This window comes from Mastomys coucha, unplaced genomic scaffold, assembly GCF_008632895.1.
Source record: "Mastomys coucha isolate ucsf_1 unplaced genomic scaffold, UCSF_Mcou_1 pScaffold1, whole genome shotgun sequence".
Lineage (NCBI taxonomy): Eukaryota > Metazoa > Chordata > Mammalia > Rodentia > Muridae > Mastomys > Mastomys coucha.
The window spans coordinates 86,035,697-86,058,723 of record NW_022196891.1 but is presented as its reverse complement, the minus strand read 5'-3'; the positions used below and the strand labels follow the sequence as shown (position 1 = coordinate 86,058,723).

The following is a 23,027-nucleotide window of genomic DNA, read 5'->3' as shown; positions in this document are numbered from 1 at the left end:
ATATATATATATATATTCTGGATATTCTAAGTAAAGTTGAAGCCTTGATTGGGACGCGACTTGGCTTTGTGTTTTCTCTTGCAATTCTAACCCTATATTTCAGGTCCTTTGGTCCTTCCTCTGAGAGAACCCAAGTTCCTGAAACTGCGGGACAGTATCACCCTGGCTCGCACCAGAGAAGAGTATCAGGTGCGGGCTCAGTGGCACACACCTTTACTCCTAGCCCTCTGGAATCAGAGGCAAGCCAATCTCTATGAGTTCAAGACCAGCCTCCGATATATAATGAGTTCCAGACTAGCTGGGCTACACAGTAAGAACATGTCTCACTAAAAAGTAAAAGCAGACAAATCAGCCACCACAGCAACTAAATAGAATATAATGGCGCCAGCGTTCCTCCTAGGCTCCGCCCAACAGTTACCTGGCAACAGCCAGGTAGGCCTGGCTTGCTATGAAAGGGGCTGCTTGGCCCCTCCTTGCGCTCTCGCTACACACCCCCTTCCCTTCCCTTCTCAACTCTCCTTCCCACTCCCTAATTAAACTCTATTCTATACTAGACCCTATGGCTAGTACCTCAGGGGGAAAGAGATGCCCCAGCATGGGCCTGGCTCTACAAAACATATCCTGGCTCTTTTTTTATAAAATACAACAAGTGGGATGAGCTTCGATCTTGCAAGTTTGTAATTACAAAGGATCTAGAACAGCATAGAACAAGAGAGTAACTCCTTAGGGTTTCAGTAACTCCACAGGTAGATTGCCGGCTAAGATGCTCCTCCCTGCCTCTGTAGAGCAGCTCGTTGTTGTGTTGTTGTTGTTGTTGTTGTTAGTTCCTTCAGAATGAATAGATTCTTGGACTCCATAAAACTCAGCAATTCTTAAACACTGTCTCCATTAAATCTGCATGGAAATCAAATTTCCTTTAATCAAGGAGGGGATAAACATATGGGGAGATGTGTAATCTTATTTATCAAGAACCATTTGTATAATTAAACACGAATATCCTAAAAGGTCGCCTTGGGTCGCCATTTGCATGAGTGAGTAATTTGTAGAATGTCAGGTGCAATAGACCCAGTGGATGGATGTGTGAGCATATAGGGTTAAATTAGGCCCAATAGCAGCCAACCACACAGTGATCAATCAGAATGATAGATGGAGACAGCAACCCGAGACGACTGCATTGCCCACTGGCATTCCTTACTAAGCTCTCCGGTACAACTCCCAAGTTTGGGGAAATTTTTTTTTTCTCATTGGCTGTCTTTTGTTGTGTTTATTAAAAAAATAAAGTGTCATAGCCAGTTAAGGACAAGTGAGGAACGCTTGCCTGAGTTCATATGTACAGTACTGGGAGGTCTGCAGGACAGATAAAAACAAGCCATATAGGAAAACCCGAGGTGAGAGTTTCATCCTGTTCTGTCCCTACGTCAGTATAGCTTGCAGAGAAGAAAAAAACCTCCAGACTCGGAGGCCAGCTCCTATCAGTGTTTCTTTTTGGGGGCAGATGCCGTGCTTGAAAGCGAATTTCTGAAGGGGAGCTTCTGTCAAACATAGATCTCCAGCTCCTCGCTGAGAGCGTTGCCCACGGCCCTCTGAGAACGCGACTCACAGCCCTCCGAGAACCTTGCCCACAGCCCTCTGAGAGGATTGCCCACGTCCCTCTGAGAGCATTGTTGCCCACGGCCCTCCGAGAGCGTTGCCCACGGCCCTCTTCTCCAAAGACGAAGCCAATCTACTTCTCAGTGAAACCAGCTCTTTACACAGCCCGCTCTTTCTCCTGCTTTGCTCGGTCTCCAGTTTCTATACTCTCCTTGTTTCAAAGCACTCCAAAATATTCCGTCTTGTGTGCATGTGTACTGTGTCAGAGTTTGCGAGTTGGGGCTAAAACTGTGTGTGCTCTTTCCGGGAAACTGAGCTTTGGATTCTGCAGGTCCCTGCCGCGTGTAAGTAAGATACCACGGGTCTGAAGGTCAAGATTAGGTCAGGTCCCTTAACTCACAAGGGTGGAAGATAACGCGGTGTGAACTGTCTCAGCTGAACATCTTCCCTGCGATGGGCTGGGGAGCAAGAAACAGGAGGCTGTCTCCATGATAGCGGGGCTTCTTCCAGCTAGTGTCCAAGTCAGAGTAGCTCCCAAGCTGCCCTTGTCCCCTCTGAAAAGGCCAAGGTCAGTTGTACAGTGGGGTAGAAGGTTAGGTTATTGATGAAGAGATCAGATGTCAGGCCCCGAGAGGGAGGGTGCCTGGCTCGGTGAGCTGGAGACCAAGCGTCTTACACGGCAAACCTTCCAGGATGTTATGGAGAGAGGCTTTTCACAGCACAAGACTGACAAGATTCAAAAATGCCGTATTCTAGGACAAACGTAGAGTACAAAGGCCAATTTCATATCCCCTGGCAGGAACGGGCTCGTGGCAGTTTAAGGGCATTGCTGATATTAATCAGGGTCACAAGCAGGAAGCCCACAGAAAGAGGTTTGATAGCAGACAAATCCAGCAAATAGCTGACTGCCCACGGAGACAGCAGCCACCATGCAGGTGAGAGGTTGGGGAGAGATACAGAAGAGCCACTGAAGGAAACCCAGGGCTGAGAGAGCTCACCTCTCTTTTATAGCATTAACTTTTAAAGCAAGAAAACAGATGGGTTTCATTATGGGATCTCAATGCATATATGTCATTATCTTTTTGTTTTTATCTGTGTTTCTTCACCCACTGCCCTTCCCTGCCCTCCTGTCTTCTCCATGGGCCCCTTCCCCCCCTTTCTTCCTCCTTGCCTTCTTTAGGATCCCTTCTTCCCCAATTATGGTCTTCATTTAATATGTCAATATTCATCATTTCCCGTGTAGGTCCTCCATGGGGTTTTAATTCGGCTGTGGGAGTCAATGCCCACCTTCCTGCCTTCCTGTGCTATATAGGCTTTGACCAAGCAGCGTCTTATTTTCAAGATGTGATATAATCTAATAATTTTACTATGAATTGTGTATGTCTGTTTGTCTGAGTGTAGGTATGTGCCCGTGATTGCAGCTTCCGGAGGAGGCCAGAAGAGGGTATCAGGTCTCCTGGAGCTGGAGTTGGAGGTAGGTAGTTATCAGCTTTCCTGTATGGGTGCTGGGAACCAAACTCGGGTTGTCTTTCCGAACTTCAGCCCCTTATGTTTGAAAACAAGTGGGCCTCAGAGGGTAGGTGTTGGTGCATTTGGGAATACTGTCTACTGACAAACAGACAACACAGAATTCCTGTCCTAGCAGGGAATGTACATAGGAGCTAGTATTCTCTCTCGTCTTTGACAAGAGACCTTCAGAACACATTGCTCTCCCCCCGCCCCGACTTCCTTTTTAGTATTCAATCAATTTGAGATCAAAATAGCATTCATATAAATCAACATGCTTATGCAAAGCAGGATCAGCCCTATTTACATGAGCGACAGTGAAAATGGAAATGGTTACTGTGAAGAGACATCTGACTGAAGCATTGGTGGGGCTCGCAGGCAGGAAAGGAGCCCGTGTGTGTGTTATACCAAAGGCCAGCAGACAAGACAGAGAAGCTATGCTGGTAACCTTTCTCAGCCTGCTTTGACCCCTTTCCCCTCCCACACCCAGTTCCTGTTTAAGAAAAAAAGGTCTATCATCAAAAATTCATTATCATCTTTATCTATGTACAGCTAAGCAAGGCATGGACTAAAGTATAATTCTGGGCTCAGAATTAAAATATTAACCAAGATTTAGCCTGCGATTTCTTGTAGAAACAGTGGCTGAATTTGGTTAATACTTGACACCGCGGCATTATGGGTTACTGGGTTTTAAATGTCTACACAAAGTTCACATGTTGAAGGCTTGGCTCCAAAGCACTGATCTTCACAGGTGGCAGCTTTGGGAAGAGACCGGAACAGAGCCCACTTAGGGATTTGGAACTTAACGGGATATTGGAAAGTTTTAGAGGCAAGACCTAGTCAGAAGAGAGTGGTCATTGGGGAGCGGCATTTAAGGATGCATTTTGTCTGGACGCCCTATCACTTCTTCTCTCAGTCATGGCCCCCGTGACCAGAGCCACTTGCTCCATTGGGGCCTCCTCATCACCATACTGTGTTTTCCCACAGGCCCAGAAACAATGGAGCGCTATACAAACGACTTCTGAAATACTGCTCCTCCATAAGTTACTGTTAATTCTGAGATCCGCAAGAGGAAAACCAGTTCCATATTTTTGAACCAAATTTGAAGCAAGCTTTTAATTAGATACCTACCAGGTTGGGTTTTGATCAGGACCACTCCCTGGAATTCCTGGCTGAGTGGCCCTGAGACATATGTTTACAGGGGCTTTTAAATATGGCTACTGTATTTTTCCATGTGGCTGGAGAACTACAACTCCCAACATTCCAGGAAGTAACCTGGTCCTTGGGCTGGCAGGGCTTACAGGTTAACTTCCCGTCTTACAGTTCCCGCTAGCATCTGTTGTAGTGGCAGGAAACTGACTAACACGGATGGAGAAAGATGCAAAGGTTATGGACAGGAAATTTGGAAGAGTGTATTGCTTTTTATGTTGGCTTTTGGTTCTAGGAGATAAATGTAGGACCTAATGTATGCTAGGCAGTCATGCCAGCACAGAATTGCATTCTCCAGCTCCCTGGCCTTTTAGCTTTAATGGATCAATATAAAATCCAGAAAACCAAGTATGTTCTGAACAGATACGGTGTTACCTACTATGAATCCCATCCATAATGAAGAGTGGAGATTAAAAATAACTGTGTACACCCAGGGCATCCCCTAAACATACCGGTTCTTCCTCAATAAACAAACTAATGGTAGTTATAGTTTCCAGGGAAAGACTCATTATTTACATTTGATAACACTTTTTTTATTTAATATTTATCTATTATAAATACACTGTAGCTGTCTTCAGACACACCAGAAGAGGGCATCAGATCTTATTATGGGTGGTTGTGAGCCACCATGTGGTTGCTGGGATTTGAACTCAGGACCTTTGGAAGAGCAATCGGTGCTCTTACCCGCTGAGCCATCTCACCAGCCCCCTTGATAACACTTTTTATATGTGTGCATGTAGTGAACTTAACCCCACACATTAGTTTAGAACTTCCTAGTAAGAGACTGTTAAAAAGGTGAGCAAGTCAACTTGGGTTGTTTTTAATGTTTCTGTTGTAACAATGGGAGATGTTACAGTGTAAGATGTAGAAAAAATGTTTTAATAAATTTAAAATAACTGAAATGTTTAGCTGTAGACTGTGTACTTCACAGCAATCAGCACATGGATGATATTAGTTTGCTTTGCTACCGAGATGTACACATGCGGCTGTTTTCAGTGCAATATGTATTTGAGCTAACTACCGACGGCCACCATCCTTTTTCTTGTTGTCCGTTAAAAATACGAAGCTCTTCTTCAATTTACTCGTTTCCCTCAAAGACTAATTACTGTATTTTGCCTTAAATAATTTTAATTACATGAAGTGTGAACACCTGCCACTAAGCTGCCGTCCGTTCCCCGGCACAGCTCACAGCTGTGAACATAGCAAGGACTTTTTGAAAACAGAAGTTGTCTTTCAGAGGAGCTGCTGCTGTCCAGGGTCTTCCATGTCACTTGGAGTCCTGGCACCAGCATTTCTGGTGAGAGGACCCCAGAACTTGGGCTCTCGGAATACCTCCAGCTGATTCTCACACTCAGTATTCTTTGCAAAATACTATAGGACCAAGACCAGAAATCTAGGCATAATCACGTTCCAACTTCTCTTCACAGAGTCTCTTTAGAGTGTGTTTTAGCATCAGTACTGCCCACAGTCTTTGAAACATACATGAATATGTGCAAGCGTGCAAGCCTGAGGTAACACATTCAGCCGAGGGTTTCTCACTTGGAGCTTAACTGGCCAGTGCAACCCAGGGATCCCATCTGTCTCCACGGCACTAGGATTACAAGTATATGGTGATTGTTTACTTATTTATTTATATATATATTTTTATTTTTATACTAGGTCCTAGGGGATTGAACTCATGACCTCGTGCTTGCCTAATGCATACTTTACTTTACTGATGACCTTCCATCACATGGTTCCTTATGGAATGTCTGATTAGAAGCACTCCTTGTGGAATGTCTCATTGAAAAGCGTTTCAATAATTCTGAGGACAAGTTTATTTCATGTAGCAGCAAGGAAGAGGCCTCGCTGTTTATACAAAACCAGAGAATGTAAATACAGCATTAACAATTCACATCCGAAATTAAAAAAAAAAAAAAGAGAGAGAGAGAAGCAGACCATGAGCAGCCATGCCAGTCATTAATCAGTAGAGTAAATAGGTTGCATGTTAACAGGCAAACAATTAAATTATTTGTTTCCCAGGGGCATGGAATGTGATTGTTATCACGCTCCCACGAGGGAGACAAATAGATATTAAAAGGGTCTTTCCAATACCTGTATTGGCTTGGGCCAACAGCTAATTCAATAGATTCGATCACAATCCACACTTCTTCCACAGCTTCTGATTTATGGCCTTGGCGCGACTTAGCTATCAGTCAGCGCAGTTTGCTCCCCGGCACTCATAAATTATGCCTCATAAATAAAAAGACACAATCAAGGAAATCCTATCGGTCCCTCTACAAGTCTTGGAGCACGTTCCCTTGGCAGTCGCACTAATGCCTTCTTCAGGGGTAGCTTGCCGTGGGTTTTGAATAGGTTTAAATAGGAGTCACAAGCCAGAATGGTCTTTGCCAGAACTGTGGGGAGAGAGGCCCGTGGCTGAAGTGAGAGAGCAGTAAGTCCACAATTACAAGATTCTGGGATCATTTTATTTTGTGAACAGCCTTCAGGCTCCAGCCAGGTGGGGCTACTTGGAGGTTTTGCGAATCTGCCTGCTTCATTATCCATCTGACTCTCATTCATCACCAAATGAGCTTTGCCCAGCACCTCTGCCAGGTACCTTGCTGAATCTATAAGAATCTCTCTTGTACGGGGTCCCTGTATTCCTGGTTCCTTTCATCCCCAATACTTTGGATCAGGCAAGAAGAAATGTGATTTTAATTGAATTCTGGGAACCAGGGGAAGAAGGTGACAGAAGGACCTTGCCTCACTTTGTACTGGCACTTTTGAAATTTTAGGAGTGAAGTGACTAAAGAAGTTAGGAGCCATTTCCCCATGACTGTCCACTGTTCCCACTGCAGAGGCTGCCGCTGCCCGCTTGGGACCCCTTGGTAGGTGGGGCCACGACGATGAGGTGGGAGGATTGGCTTAAATACAGTGCAAGACACGGAATTACCCTTAATCCATCCCGTAAGAATGAAGGTTTGGAGTGGACAGTGTGCTAAGCTTTGTGCTGCTTGCCTCTGTCCTGCTCTGGAGGAAACAGGAATCCGGTATCCTCCGACTCTCAGAGCGAGTGCACTGAAAGAGAAGATGGCCCCCTGACCCCTTAGCCAGCCTGTTACATGTGCTGTCAGGTGTGTCTGACCCATGGACTGTCCCTTCTTGTTGCTGTTGTACCTGGATTATGTTGTTCTCCAGCAGGAGCTTTGCAGAAGAGAGAGCATCAGGCTGCACGGTCAAGAGGTTGGTCGTGCCTCTTGTATTTAATCATTTAATGAAGATACTTAATCACTCCAGCGCTGCCATACAGCTGGTATTAAACCCCTACCTCACAAGGAAACTGAAGCATGCAGAAGTTGACGCAGTTTGCTAAGTGTAGGGCAGGCTTTCCGGTAGAATGTGGGATGTGAGCCGAGACTCGGGGCTCCTTCCCACATGATTCTATGATGGTAAATTTTACATGTCAGTTTCACAGGATCTAGAATGACCAGGGAATCAACCTCAGCGAGGGGTTGTCCGGGTTGGGCTGGCCCCTGAGCATGCCCGAGAGGGAGCATTACCTCAGTCATGTGCAAGTGGGAAGACCCACCCTAAATGTGGGTGGCAGCATCTCACGATCAGGCTTTGGACTGAATCAAAATAGGGGAATGGTTGCCAGCTCCACCTCTGCATTCCGAGTGGAGACTTCCTCATGCCGAATAAAACAACAGCTGTGTCCCAGCTGGTGAAGCTCTGAAAGGGTATGCAGTCTCCACAGTGAGTGGGTAGAGCAGGGAAGGAGTGTGACCATTCTCCAGGGGAGGTAGACTTCTCTGGGTATTAGCGTGTGAATCCCTCTACTTTGATAAAACACCCAGAGTAGATACAAATTGGGAAGGAAAGGGCTTATTTGCCTAATATTTTCAGGTCACTGTCCATCATCAAGGGACACTGGGGCAACAACTCAAGCCAGAGCATGAAGCAGCAATCACAGGGGAATGTTGATGGCTGGGTCACTCTCTGCCTCACTCACAGGATCATGCTTAGCTAACTTTTTTATACGCCTGCCTAGGGACGGTACCTCCCATAGTGGACTGGGTCCTCCTACAGCCGTTATCAATCAGGACAATCCCTAACAGACATGCCGACAGAATGACCTGATGATAACAGTGATTGGATCACTGAGTGACTGAGACTCCTTTTCAGGTGATTGTAGGCTGTGTCAAAGTGGACAGTTAGTGCTAACTAGGATGTGGGGAGCCGTGAAGCTTGAGAGGCATTTGCCATGGCAAGATGGCGCCTACTTCCGCTGTTAACTCCTAGTAAACAACTGTTTGCGCATGTGCGTAGAGAACTGTTTGCGCATGTGCATAGAGTGAAAAGACGCCATGTCACGGCCCATTCTGGGGCGTCACGTAGGGTAATGAGCAAACAGCCAATCATGGGCAGACACGCCACGCTGTGGGCAGACACGCCGCACTGTGGTGTATATAAGCAGTGCGGATTTTGGGCTCGACCTTTTTTCCATCTGGAAGAGGGCAGTAAACCTTGCTGCAGAAGGAACCTAGTGTGTCCGCGTGTCTTCTTGTCGGCGAGACGACTGCGCAGGCTACACTAGGACACAAGGTAAGATAATTAATTGTCCATGAATTTAACAGATATTGATCACACATCACATCTGTGTGTCAGACACTGATTTCCCACCTGGCATACAACACTAACCAAAGACAGAGCCAAGATTGTAGCAAGAAGAGGCAAGCCACAAGAACAGAAAGAAGCTAGGAAGGCACAGGGTGTAAAAAGGTGCATGGTGAAATGTGTATGTGTGTGTGTGTGTGTGTGTGCACACGCGTGTGTGCGTGTGTGCAAGTGCATGTGTGTGTGTTTTCATACAGCACATAGGGAAGAGGTCAGTCTGCCCAGCAGGATCTTTAGGAGTGATATTCATGCTGGATGTAGTAAGCAGAAGCCACTGTGGAAAGATCTAGAGGGGAAGATCTCAAAGGAAGAGCCTGTGCGAAGATGCCCTGTGTAGAATCTTAGCTTAGTGATAAGAGCAGGAGGCCAAGCAGATGCAGCCAGAGGTGAGATGTCAAGGAGACGCTCCTCACAGAAGCAGAGAGGAGTCTGTATTCGCAGGATCTCAGGGACAGTTCCTTACTCGCTTTGATTTTTCTCTTTATGAGGTTCTGGATATTGAATCCTCTCTGTGCATTTAATGTTAAGTTTTAATATTTTGTGTAGCTGCCAATGTACTAGATTTTAACTTCCCTGTACTCAGTATTCTTATTGAAATCAGTCCACTAACCTCATTTTACAGACGTGCTAGTCTGCTTTTCTATTGTTATGACAAATAACACTAACTAAAACCAAGTTCAGAAGAGTTTGTGGAATTTGAATGAGAAGTAATTTGAATGAGAATGGACCCCCTATACTTGTATACTTGGTCCCCAGTTGTTGGAACTGTTTGGGAAGGATTAGGAGGTGTGGCCTTGTTGGAGGAGTGGTGTCACTGAGGGGTAGGCTTTGAGATTTCAAAAGCTCCTGCCATTTTCAGCCTCTCTCTCTGCCTTGTTCTTTTGGATTGAATGTAAGCTCTCAGTTACTACTCCTGTGCCATGCTTGCCTACCTGCCACCAAACTTCCTGTTTGTTGGTCATGGACTTTAACCCTCTGGAACGCTGGTCCCCAAATGAAACTCTTTCTTTTATAAGTTGCTTTGGTCATGGTGTTTTGCCACAGCAATAGAAAAGTAACTAAGACAGGATTTATTCGGCTTACGCTTCCGAAGCAGAGTCTATCAGTGCATAAAGGCAAGGCAGGAATCTGGAGACAAGAACCCAAGCAGAGGTCGTGGAGACATTCTGCTTACTGGCTTACTCACCCATCTTATACAGGACCACATGCTCAGGGATAGCACCACCTGCTGTCCCCACATCACTCATTAATTCCCTATAGGCCAGTCTGATGGAGATGTTTTCTCAATTAAGATTCCCTTTTCCCAGATGACTGTCATTTATATCAAGTTGAAAAAACTAGCACACCAGACAACAACAACAACAGCAACAACAACAGAAACAGCAACACAACAACAACAACAACAGAAACAGCAACACAACAACAACAACAGAAACACAACAACAACAACAGAAACAGCAACACAACAACAGAAACAGCAACACAACAACAACAACAGAAACAGCAACACAACAACAACAACAGAAACAGCAACACAACAACAACAACAGAAACAGCAATACAACAACAACAGAAACAGCAACACAACAACAACACAACAGGTTCATGAGTATAAATCATTTGCTAAAGAACCAGTATGTTTTATTGGACCTCATCTGTGCTTCTCATTGGGATGGCATGAAGGAGCTGCGCTATACTAGAACAATACAGCAAGTTACAGTCAGAATCTGAATTGTTCCTCTCTCCTCTTCAACTGAGTAATTGGTTGAGTCACTTAAGTTCCTGATAATGCAAAAGAAGCAACAGTACCCACCTTATTAAGGAACTACTCCAAGGTCCTAAGTAGCTTTAATTGTCAACTTGACAAAGCCTAGGGTCACCTGGAAGGAAAGCCTTGACTAAGGACTTGCAAAGATCACATTAGCCTGTGACATGTCTGTGGGAGATTGTCCTGGCTTTTAATGTGGGTGGGCCCAGCCCAGCCCACTGTGGGTAGCACCATTCCCCGAGCAGGCACTTCTAGGAAATCTAGCTGAGCATGAGCCTGAGTGGCCCAACAGGCAGCTGTACGCCATGGTTTTCTGCTTGAGTTCCTGCCTTGACTTCCCCCAATGACGGAATGTGAACTATAATCCAAACAAACCCTTTCCCCCAAGTTGCTTTGTCATGGTTTTTTGTGAGAGCAACAGAAAAGAGACTAAGACAGATGAGTAAATCCATGCGAAGCTCTCCACATAGTTCTTCCTTAGCCCATAGCAAACATCAAAGACTAGCAATGATCATTATCATATGGTTCCCACGGAAGGACACGGGAGTATGCGGCAGGGCTGCGTGCAACCCGTGGCTCACTTCTGTGTTCCAACTACTTGCCATGGATCAATAAGAGTTTTCAAAACCCTTACGGCATTCTAAATTCAATCTATACCTCTTTCTGCATTTTTCTTTACTCTAGAACTTTGAGGGTTAAGAATAAAAGCCTGGCTTTCAAACATATTTTTTTTTTCTTCTTGAGCAGGGCAAATGGCTCAGTGGATAAGAGTGGTTCCTGTACAAGTACAAGGACTGGAGTTCAAATCTCCAGGACTCACATAAAAAAAAAAATGAACAAAGCTGCCTATCCCTATAATATTAGCATCAAGGAGAAAGACAGGTAGATCTTGACAGCTAGTCATCCAACATCTAACAATTAACTTTAGCTTCAGTGACAGACCTTGACCTAAGGCAATAAGTTGGAGAACAACATAGGAAGACAACCAATACCCTACTCAGGTCTCTGTATAAAGATACATGCTTGTACAACTTGCATGCACAGTACACATGCACACAACACACACACACACACACACACACACACACACACACACTATTGTTCTTATATTAAAATTTACTCATTAGATGACATTTTCTAATGTGCCTTATATCCATTAAAATTTCTCACCTGGGTGGTGGTGGCGCACGCCTTTAATCCCAGCACTTGGGGGGCAGAGGCAGGCAGATTTCTGAGTTTGAGGCCAGCCTGGTCTACAGAGTGAGTTCCAGGACAGCCAGGGCTACACAGAGAAGCCCTGTCTCAAAAAAACTAAAAAAAAATTTTTTTCAAAAATTGATCAAGCATAAGCAAAAGAAATATTGGAACAAGTCAATGTGTCCATCAGAGGCAGAGTCTTCTTTCTGGTTCCTTTTGTAAATATGTCTATAGACATCAAGGCAAGAACTCTGCAGTTGCCTAGATGCTTATGGGCATTTTAATGATCAGATACATCAATGGACAGATAAGTCAATGGATGAGCTACATATCTTCTCAAAGGCTGCAGTTGAGGGCATCGGATTTCCTTACAATATTACATGTGTTCCCACCTGTGGATTTGATGACTTCATTTGACTAAGGCACTTATTTAGAATTTGGTGGAACTACGCCTTTGGCCCCAATACAATCTTCAGATTTTCTCAGTGGCTTGGCTTTTTCATCACCAGAGAGTGGCAAACAAAGGCATGCTGGGTGATCCTCTAACCCAGGAAGGATTCAGCTAAGGAAGGCATTGCACGATATGCCTTCCTTTCCTTCCCGCCCCCCTCTCCCCTCCCCCATCTCTTTTACCTTCCTTCCTTCCCTCCTGTGGGATATAAGAAACAGAGCAGTGTTGCCTCCTTGCTTCTCAGTGGAGTAGTTTCAGCCAAGCAGCCCTTTGCTATGGAGCTATGCTCTGTGTGCAGAGCACCCTATGTCCACAGCAGAACAAGTGTGGCCATGAGACCCTGGGGTAGAAACAGCTGTCTTTGAAGAAGAGAGGCCTCAGATCTCTTAAATATGTATATTCAGACTTTTAAAATGTTTTATAGGTACATTATACACAGGATTCTTGGAATTAATAACTAATTTCCTTCTAGTACACTCGAGGAGTACACGCAGGAGCTAGTGAATGCTGAGCTAGGTCTCTGTCACTGAGATGCAACCCCAGCCCTTACTGATCAAACTTTAGGCTGTGATGGAGGCCATGGTTTTAGCCTCCCCCTCAGTCTCATAACTGGGTGTGTAGCATGACCATGGTTCCTGCTTTGGATAATTTGAAGAGCCTGATGCTAACACTCATTGCTGCCACCCTGAAGGGGTTCAGTACCAACACAGACACAAATCTCTGAGCATACCTTCGAGATATTACTTAGATTGTTAGCGGAGGGGTGAAGAGCCACTGTAAATGTGGGCGGCACCATTTCATAAGCGGGGTGTCCTGGACCAGACTGAATAAAGAGGAGAAAGAGAGCTGGGTACCAGAATTCATTGTTCTGCTTCCAGTCTGTGGACACAATGCCACTTGTCACCCTGCTCTTCATGCCTCAACTTTCCTGCCATGGTGGACTTTATCCCTTGGAACAGTGAGCTGATTAATTCCTTTCCCTTAGGCCTCTTTGGCTTGACATTTTATGGCAGCAAGTAGGCAAATAACCAACACAAGAAGCCTTTATTTTCATGGTCAATTCTATAGAAGCAGGACTGTCAGTGAGGAGCCACAAAGGGCAGGGACAGTTACCTATCTTCATTCCACTGAAGAAAATTCTAGGGTGTTAAATGTTTTATTTCCAGCGAACAGTCAACAATAGAAGGTTCAGTTTCATCTCAAGTGCACTCTAAGTCCAGCTCTGCCTGTGTTCCGGTGGAAGCTTTCTTGTTGATTAGATGCGTGTGTAACTGTCTTGGAGGCAATGTGAAAGACTGCCAATGATGCTGGTTTAAGAACAGAGGCCTGAGGGAGGCCAGAGACTTCCCCTGGGAATGAAGTGACAAAGGCCAAATGGGATGTGGCCCATGGCCTAGTGACAGTCCTGAGTTCCGTGTCTCTGGGAATTTTTTTTTTTTGGGGGGGAGGGCGGGGGCAAAGTTTCATCCGTGTGCATAGGCTCTGCTGAATCAGAACCATGGACAGGCTGAGTAAGACAATATCAATAAATCATTTAAAGTCTTGAGCCGTGGGAGATGAGGTGGAGGGAGCTCAGTTCTTGTGGGAGAAACTCACCAAACAAAAGCCTCCATGCTGGGCAGAAATACGTTAGCGAGATTAATACCTCATTAAATGCAAGTCCAAAGCCAAACACAAAACATGCTCGATAAAGATGCTGCTAAATGTGATGTGGAGAATGCTTAGGAAGGGGTCGGGTACAGCAAAGGCATCAGAAAGCAAGCAAGATGAGTCAAGGATCTGCCACAGAAAAGTCCAGACTCTCTGTGATGGGGGCAGGAGCTCTTAGCCTTGTGTGAGAGACCCAGTTGAGGACAAGGAAGGATGGACTTGGAAGAGTCCTCCTCCCTCTTCAAAGCATTTGTGTTCTTGATTAGAGATCGGTCCAGTCTACGACTGGCTCACTAAGACAGACCAGAATTCTCTTCATCCGCCTGTATGGCGGATGGAGCATGGCCTGCTACATGCATGCGTCCAACTAACTCACAATGCCTGGTCTCAGAATGAGCCTGAGTACTAAATGATAGAAAGGAAGCCATGTGAAATTCAATGTCCCCCAGGTTTTCCTGGGTGTGTTTATGTGCATGTGTGCATATGTGGATGTGAATGTATACACATGTGCACATGTATGTGTGCATGTGTTTGTGTGTGTGTGCACATGTGCACTGGTGTAGAAGAAAGAGTTTAACCTCAGATGGTTTCTTTGACCACTATCTACCTTTTTTGGGAGCCTGGTCTCACATCTGGTCTGGAGCTCCCGAAGTAAGCTAGGCTGGCCTTCTGGTGAGCCCATGACACCTGTCTCTCCCTCTGCCTTCTCACATTACACCTGTTTATCTCTATGCCTGACTTTTCTTTTTACATGAATTCTGGAATTTGAACACAGGCCTCTATGCTCAGACATTTTACAGCTGAGCCGTCGCAAACTTTGTGATCCTAACTCTGTTTTTATTTGGAGGACAGAGGTTATAAGAGGTTGAAGAAACAGAGAGCTGTAGCCTTCACAGGTGTCTTTGGTATGGGGAGAGTACTGGGCAATTCTTGCTTCAGACTGGAAGCATTTCTCACAGAGCCAAGCAGCCTTGATAGCGAACGTGGACCAAGGGATATGGGGTATGCTCACTCAGACGGCCTCATTTTCTCAGCTCTTAACAAGGCACATGGTATAATAGGCTAAGTTTAGATTCCTGTTGTGGCGGGCTCAAGACTGAAGGCTCAAGACTCAAGACTGCTTATTAAGGAGGGAGGGTAATAATGATACTAACCATTATTATATTGGTTGAATGGTTCTTATGCATGGTGTCTTGAGCATATTCACTTATATGCTGATTAAACCCTAAAGCAAGACTCTGTGTTGTATGTATATGGTAAAGCTACATAAGAACAAGATAAGATGAGGAAGGTATGGAGAGAGGGACAGAGGGACAGAGGAATGGAGGGACAAAGAGATGGAGCAAAGAAAGAACACAGATTTTAATGCTGCCTTAGGTGCCCAGGGCCTGGTGTCTGGTCTACCTCTTGGTGTTGAGGAATTCCTCTAGTCTCCTTTCCAGAAAAACAGGGGCAATTCCCTCGAGTGCAGCAGTCTAGCTGAATGTGTTCTTGTGTCACTGGCTGAACATAGGCTTGATATCACACTGATGAGGTGTAGGCAGCCGCTTGGATACGATCGTCAGCCGCTTGGAAGCAGCCGCTTAGACGATCGATCGTATCTAAGATGGCGGCTGCAGCTGCAATAGACTATTCTACTGCGCATGCGCCCCTCCTGAGCAGGTGTATGCTAATGAGGGTCTGACAGGGAACCAATTCTGGAGGACTTGGCAGCTTAGGCTCGGGCATATAAGGGGCTGTCTCCAGCCATTCCATGCCACTCCACAGAAGCAAGCAGACTTGCAGCACCTAGGAAGAAGAAGCAGAAGAAGAAGCGGAAGAAGAAGAGGATGAAGAAGAAGCAGCAGCAGCAACATCAAGAAGAGCTGTGCCATCAAGAAGAGCTGTGACACTTAAGAACCTAGGAGAGCTGTAATACCTAGGTACCTTAAAGAGCTATAACACCTGGGTACCTAGGAGAGCTGTAACAAAAGAATATTCCTGAGTAAACCTTCGAGAGAAGAAGTCCAGGTGTTCGGTTGTTATTGCTGCTGGTAGGCAGCAGAAGCGCCATACAATGAGGTGGGTTTCCTCCAGGACACTAAGGACTTATAGCTTGTAAGTGAGATAGATAAATCTATCTATCACTTGTTTATACTTATGAACTATGATGTTGTTATAATTTTAAGATAAATTTATTAATAAAGAATAGGCTAGGTTATGATAAGAGACATTGCTTCTGATAGACCCGCATGTTCATTTGGGGATGGGTAGCTCTGTAGGGAGTAGAGGGAGCTCTTAGTGAGTGTATATTGTTGGCATGGCTGTGGACACCAAGGCCTTGGGCTCATGGGAAACTGGCAAAGTCATTTCTCACATGGGCCAGACTCAGGCAAAGCCTTGCTCTGTTCAAGTGTGAGTTTTGCACTGATTGATTGGCGTATACAAACCCCAGCAATGGCCGCTCATCTTCCTCCTGAATCTTTAGCACCTGAGACATTCGCAAGCCCTTGCAGGTCCCAGCCTTCCTGTACACGTGTCTGTCTGTCCTTTCTTCACTCCCCCAGCACCCCAGTCAGGGTTCCAGGACCCAAGCCAAGTGGGATGAAGCACAACCAGCCATGTCTTTTGTCAGATGGGGATCCCATGAGCTCTCTTGTATCAGCACAATTAATGCTAAACAGTGTCATCGAATGAAAAGGCTTTGGGGTCAGGATTTAGTTTGTCAAATTTCATAAGCTGTAGATGACATAGGTCAATCAAGAGAAGGCAAAACCAACATGGGCCGTGTTGGCACCAGCCTTTAACCCCAGCACTCTGGAGACACAAGCATGCCAACCAATCTCTATGAGTTCAAGTCCAGCGAAGACTACATACCAAGGCCCTGTCTCACAATAAATAAGGAAACAAAAAGGAACGAATAAAAATAAGTAAATAAAAGTCCAAATGATGTGAATTTGTACTCTGTAGCTTACCCTTCCTGTGACTTAGATCTGGAGGGAAGAACTATGTCCTACTGTGTGGTGTCTTGGTTCCAGGGTAATGGTGTTTGGAGGTCCAGTCCATTATCATCATGGTGGGAAGCATGGCAGTGTGCAGGCAGACATGATGCTGAAGAAGAGGCCGAGAGCTCTACATCTTGATCTGCAGGCAGCAGAAGGGGACTGTGCTCGGCAGCCAGCAGGTCTTACAGGGTGATGAGTTCCTGTCAGATAGGTCCCTCACACATGTGACTGGTGTCCTTATGAGAGGAGAGGAGGCACCCCCTCTGTGTCCTTTCCCTCCTGCCCTGTTCCTCTTGCCCTCCTTTGTAAGATACAATGATAAGATGGTATTTTACAAAGCGGAGTGCTCCCTCGCCAGACATGGCAGCTATGGGCACCATAGCTCGACCTTGGAACTTAAAAAATCTTCAGAACTACGAAAAATAAGTGCAGTGCAAGTCTATGCTCTGTGTGGTGGTTTGAAAAGAGTTGCCTCCCCGCCCCCTACGGATTCATGTGTTAGGATGCTTGCTTGACCCACCAGGAGTGGCACTATTAGGAGGTGTGGCCTTATTTGAGTAGGTGTGGCCTGTTGGAGGAAGTGTGTCACTGTGGGAGTGGGTGTTGAGGTCTCCTATGTCTAGGCTCCACCCAGAGCCATTTCCTGGATGCCTGCAGATCCAGATGTAGAGCTCTCAGCTCCTTCTCTAGCATCATGTCTGCCTACATGCTGCCATGCTTCCTGCCACATTGATGATAATGGACTGAACCTCTGAACCTATAAGCCAGCCCCAAGTAAATGTTGTCACCTATCAGAGTCGCTCTGGTCATGGTGTCTGTTCACAGCAATGAAACCCTAACTAAGATGGCCTGTGACATTCTGTTACAACGTGTAAACTAAGACAATGAGGAAAGGCATGAAGAAGCGAAGTCCAAAAGACTAGATGCCATTGCCTCTTCCCTTCTCCTTCTAGCTCAGCACCTGTGCTTTGGTACCTTTCTTTGGTGGGGACTCACAGTGCCCTACTGAAGTTTTAATCCATTTACCTTTGGTGGGGACTATTAAGGATCCTCCTCCGTGTTTCCCTCACAGCCCTCTCTCCATCCTCTTCTTGGGAAACAACATTGGTTGGTCAGAAAGCAGCAGCCTCCAGCCCACCCTGGCTCCCTAAGACCTAGCCCTAAGACCTAGCCCTAAGACCAGAGCCTCACATCGGTAAGTCAGAAAGTCTCCTGCAAGGTTGAGCTGTGGATTCTCAGTCACCCAGTCGCTAGGTGCCAGAAGCTTGTGAGTGTGTTGGGGGGGGGGGATGTGCTTCTTACAAAAATCTGTCAGTGTGGGGAAGTTTCAGGAGAGCTAATTAAGTCCCTGTCAGCACGAGTCAGTGAAGGGGAGCCCTGGCAAGCCCCAGCAACTCCATGGTGAGTCATTGCCTTAAGCAAGAGTATGAATATGAATGCAGAATTACCTGGAGCTGCTCATTAGCCAGACATCTCTCCCTGAGGTAAAAGCTAAAGTGCAGGGCTGGGGGCAGAGCTCGGTGTAGAAGGCTTGCTCAGCTTGCATGTGCAAAGCCCTGGGTTTCACCCTCAACTCTGCACAAGCTAGGGACCGACAGCTCAGGAGAGAGGCACACCAGGTTTTCCTTGAAGCTTGTGAGGGAGACCTCTGTCCTAACTGGCTTACTCATCCTTCAAGGAGTTTCTGACAGAAATTTGCAGTATAAAGAGTACAGGTCAGCATAGTCTAATCGGGAAGGGTGCGAAGTAGAAAGTGGTCTGAGGAAAACATCGATTGGGGCGTGGAGGTATCCCATGGTGCTCTGCCTAATAGTCACGTGATATCGGTTTAAGGGGAGGTCTCTTCCTGGAAGGGTTCCATTCAGCATGGAGGCATGTACGCATGCTTATGGGGTTAAGAATCGGATTCCAGGAGACAGCCCTTTATTTAGTACCCTTTATTTAGGGCCATTGGATTTCTAATAAGACAACTCTGGCATGCATTGTTCCACAAAGCCACCTGCCCTTCCTTGTGAGCTATAAACAGGTATTTCCTATCACCCTCATTCAGAATTTATACCTTACTCGGTCTACTGTTTGTTTGTTTGTTTGTTTTTTACAACTTATCTTTCAGTGTTCGACTCTGCAGAATCTCAGACTCCCAGGAGCTGTGTTGAGATGGAAATGATTCAACTTTTCTCATTGTCTTATTTTGCACAGTACTAACTCTTACCTCCAAAGATCTAGAGGCTCACACCCAAACCATATGACAGTGATAGGGATGAATGAAAAGGTTTACAAGGAAAACAGTTTGATTGAGACAGGAACTTCTGCAGTAAGACCGACCTCATTTCTTCCCCTACAAGTAAAGAGTAGGAACTTTTCTCTCTTTCTCTCTCTTTCTTTCTTTCTTTCTTTCTTCCTTTCTTTCTTTCTTTCTTTCTTTCTTTTAATTAATTTATTATTATATGTAAGTACACTGTAGCTGTCTTCAGACACACCAGAAGAGGGCGTCAGATATCATTACGGGTGGTTGTGAGCCACCAGGTGGTTGCTGGGATTTGAACTCAGGACCTTCGGGAAAGCAGTCAGTGCTCTTACCCACTGAGCCATCTTGCCAGCCCCTGGGACTTTTCTTTAAGAAGGCTAGGATGGGATACCCTTTGTGGTGCTCAACTTTACTGTTAGCATTTGGTAATGCAGACGAAGGTAGGGCAGAAAGAAGGAAGGTCCCTGAGTTCAAAGCTAACCTGATCGACATTTGAGTTCTAGGCCACCCAAGGCTACAGGGTCAAAACCAACCTAGAGTAAGTTGGATGTGATAGCTCACACTTGGGATGGCAGCAACCTCCGTGAAGTGTAGGAGAAGGAGACTAGGAGTCAGAGGCGACAGAAGTAGTTACAGAAGCAGCAGCATCCTGTGCATCTTTAGCTCCCCTCAGCCTCTAACAAGGGTCCTCTGATCACCCTTCACTCCTGATGAGAGCCCTAACTAGACATCCAACACAAGCTTGGAACTTCAGTGCCTCAGGGAGCTGAGACTTCTATAGATGTATGGTTCTGCTTTCCCCCAGCGAGACAGCCACACCGAGGGAGCTGCAATCAGTCGTTTATATTCAGTATCTTGGAGTGTTTACTGCGATCTCAAAAGACCATGACCTTTCCAACCACTTAGGACCAGGTGAGTGAGAACCAAGGGCTCACTGACAACTTCACACCTTTTCATGAAGCTAATGAGAAAAACAAACAAACAAACAAACAAACAAAAACAAAGGGAGGGCCACGCAAGACCTGGCATTTTCTAATAGTATTCTATCAGAGTGGGAACAATAGGTATTTGTTCTTTATGGACACAAGCCAAAATCCTATCCTAAACCTTCCAGCTTGCTCTGCTTTCAACTTATTGTAGAGGGCTGAAGAGAGGTCTCAGAAGTCAAGCATGGTTGAAGGACTTACAATGGACCCAAGTTCATTCTTAATATCCACCTTGGGCAGCTTACAAGTGCCTTCAACTACAACTCAAGTGGATCCAACGCCCTCTAGTGGCCTCCACATGTCCTTTCACTCACATGTTATACACACAAACACACACACACACATACAAACACACACAGAGACACACATAATTAAGAACAAGAATGTAACAAAGTGTATCTCTAGTTAGCTCTGTGACTGTGTCAGCATTATCTAGGTAGCTATCTTATCACAAAGCTACTTCTGTGGAAACATTCATATGTAGATGGGATAAATAAACAAATAAATAATATAAATACCCTCCCATCCATTTAGATTAGATCTTGCAACCAAATAGTTGGCACCCAACCAAGAGAACACTCTTGCTTTTAAGAGAGTTTTTAGCTTTGTAATTACAGCCAATAAATTTGGATTTATGTTCATGTATCCCTTTAATTCAAGAGTTGATTTATATTTCAATGCTAACTTCTTCGGGCAACTTGTGTAAATACAATATTGTCTTGAGGTACTCTTTTCATGCATAAGATGTAATCTCTAATCAAATCATCACACTTATTTGTATCTGTCATACCACTGGAAATTTTATTGTTATTTCTGATTTGAGTCTCCTGCCTCATCCTCTGGAGTGCTGGGATCACAAGCAAGCATTGCCACGCTGTGTTCCTGCAGTGCTGGGTCAGAACCTGGGGAGTCTTTCCTGCTAGGCAGGGACTCTACCAACGGAGCTACAGCCCTTTGGGTAAGCTTTTTGGGCTTGCTTTTTTTTAACTGAAGATTCTTCTTGGTATTTGCCTGACCTTCATGGCTTATCCCTCAGAAATCTCTGAATTGCAAGCTTAGCTAAGCTAAGTCTGGCACCTAGTAGAAGAGACACTGTGGGGGCCTATGAAACTGAGGGGACAGTGGGAGAACAGTGCTTGGAAACTGTGAGAGAGAGACCTTGAATCTGAGCTGAGGGGTAGTTCTACCAAGACTTCTGACTTCTGCCTCTGAAAATTCCAAGTTGCGGGGTTCAAATCAAGTCTGAGGTGAGTGTATGGCCGAGTGCAGCCTTGTGTATATCCCTTGTCTAGGAGCCAGGGAGACACGTCAGATCCACCTTCCTTAGGAAATGGCCTTGCTGCTGCAGGAATGGTGCATGCAGATCCAGTGGCAGAAGCCTCACAAACATCTCAGAGATCTCCAAATACTTTGAATATCATTCCCATTGCTCAGTCTTTTAAGGGACCTGGGACGTCTTCTAAACTACTGATTGAGGGATGGATTGGTTTTTTAACTTACTCCATTTCAGCAGGCAGACTAGCTACAGCTCCTCACTCCTCTCTACACTTTTTTCCTTGAGCACCGTGCCCAGCGAGGTCTGCCACTTTACTCGTCTGCCACTTCACTCTGCTTCGTTTTGTTTTGTAGCAACCCACCGGTTATTTTCCTAAGGATGGTTAGAGGAACACTTACGAGCAAGGCCACACATGTGGAAAGAGGGCTGACAGTGGAAACCATATCACTAACAAACAATCCATCTGCAACTTACAGAAAAAGGCACGTCTATGGACCGAGCACCAGGAAAAAGAAGAGGGTAAGTGGATAGCCTTCCTCCACTCGCCAACTGCTTAGAAAGACTTAAAGCGTACTGCAGCCTTCTCTGTGAGCCTCCATCTCTTTAAGTGGCTTTTGGAATTGCAAGACACATTGTAGAAGGGATTTCTGATGGGTGTGCACCACCTTAGCTCGAGTTTTGTAAGACACACAGAGTTCCTACCTGGTATCCGTACTCTGTGAAAGGCAGTAGCTCTGAGTCCACGAAGGAGCTTAAGCTGCCGTTGTAGATTAACAGTGAACCGGATGTGCCAGGCCAGCTTGCTGTTTGTCTTCTGTACAATTCAAAGCGTAGGATTTTTCCATTTGGCTGGAGTGGGCCTGCCCACCACACAGCTACTATGGGCTGGAATCCCCCTGCAGCTGTCTGCACCTCCAGATGTGGCGCTGGCTGCATCAGAGGTGGGATCTCTGAGGTTTGGGTAGATGTCCACTCACTGGAGGTACATCCGAGGGCAGTGCAGGCTTGGACACGCACTTCATACCTAGAGAAAGCAATGTACAATCACAGGTGACTCTTAATTCTGTCTGGGCCAAGTTTTTAAAAGACCACATGTTTTCAGAAGAAAAACAAAAGAATTTACATTTATTTGTATGGACAGTTAGCTTTTATTTTTCTTTATTAGATGTTTTCTTTATTTACATGTCATACAATATCATCTTTCCCAGGTTCCCCTCCAAAAAAAAAAGAAAGAAAGAAAGAAAGAAAAAGAAAAAAAAAAGAAAAAATAAACAAAAACAACCCCCTGTTCCCTCCCACTCCTCCTGCTCACCATCCCACCCTTTCCTGCTTACTGGCCCTGGCATTCCCCTACACTGGGGCATAGAACCTTCACAGGGCCAAGGGCCTCTCCTCCCATTGATGACCGACTTGGCCATCCTCTGCTATACATAATCTGCTGGAGCCATTAGTCCCACCATGTGTGCTCTTTGATTGGTGGTTTAGTCCCTGGGAGCTCTGAGG

The 23,027-nt window shown here is 45.6% G+C and overlaps 1 protein-coding gene across 1 annotated transcript in view; it reads right to left on the bottom strand.

Annotated features, from left to right (window-relative positions):
- Ush2a (usherin) overlaps positions 1-23,027 on the bottom strand; it is a 689,504-nt gene that overhangs the window by 27,079 nt on the left and 639,398 nt on the right. The window contains 1 exon segment of the mRNA XM_031338301.1: positions 22,227-22,548. Coding sequence (XP_031194161.1) covers positions 22,227-22,548 — 322 coding nt within the window.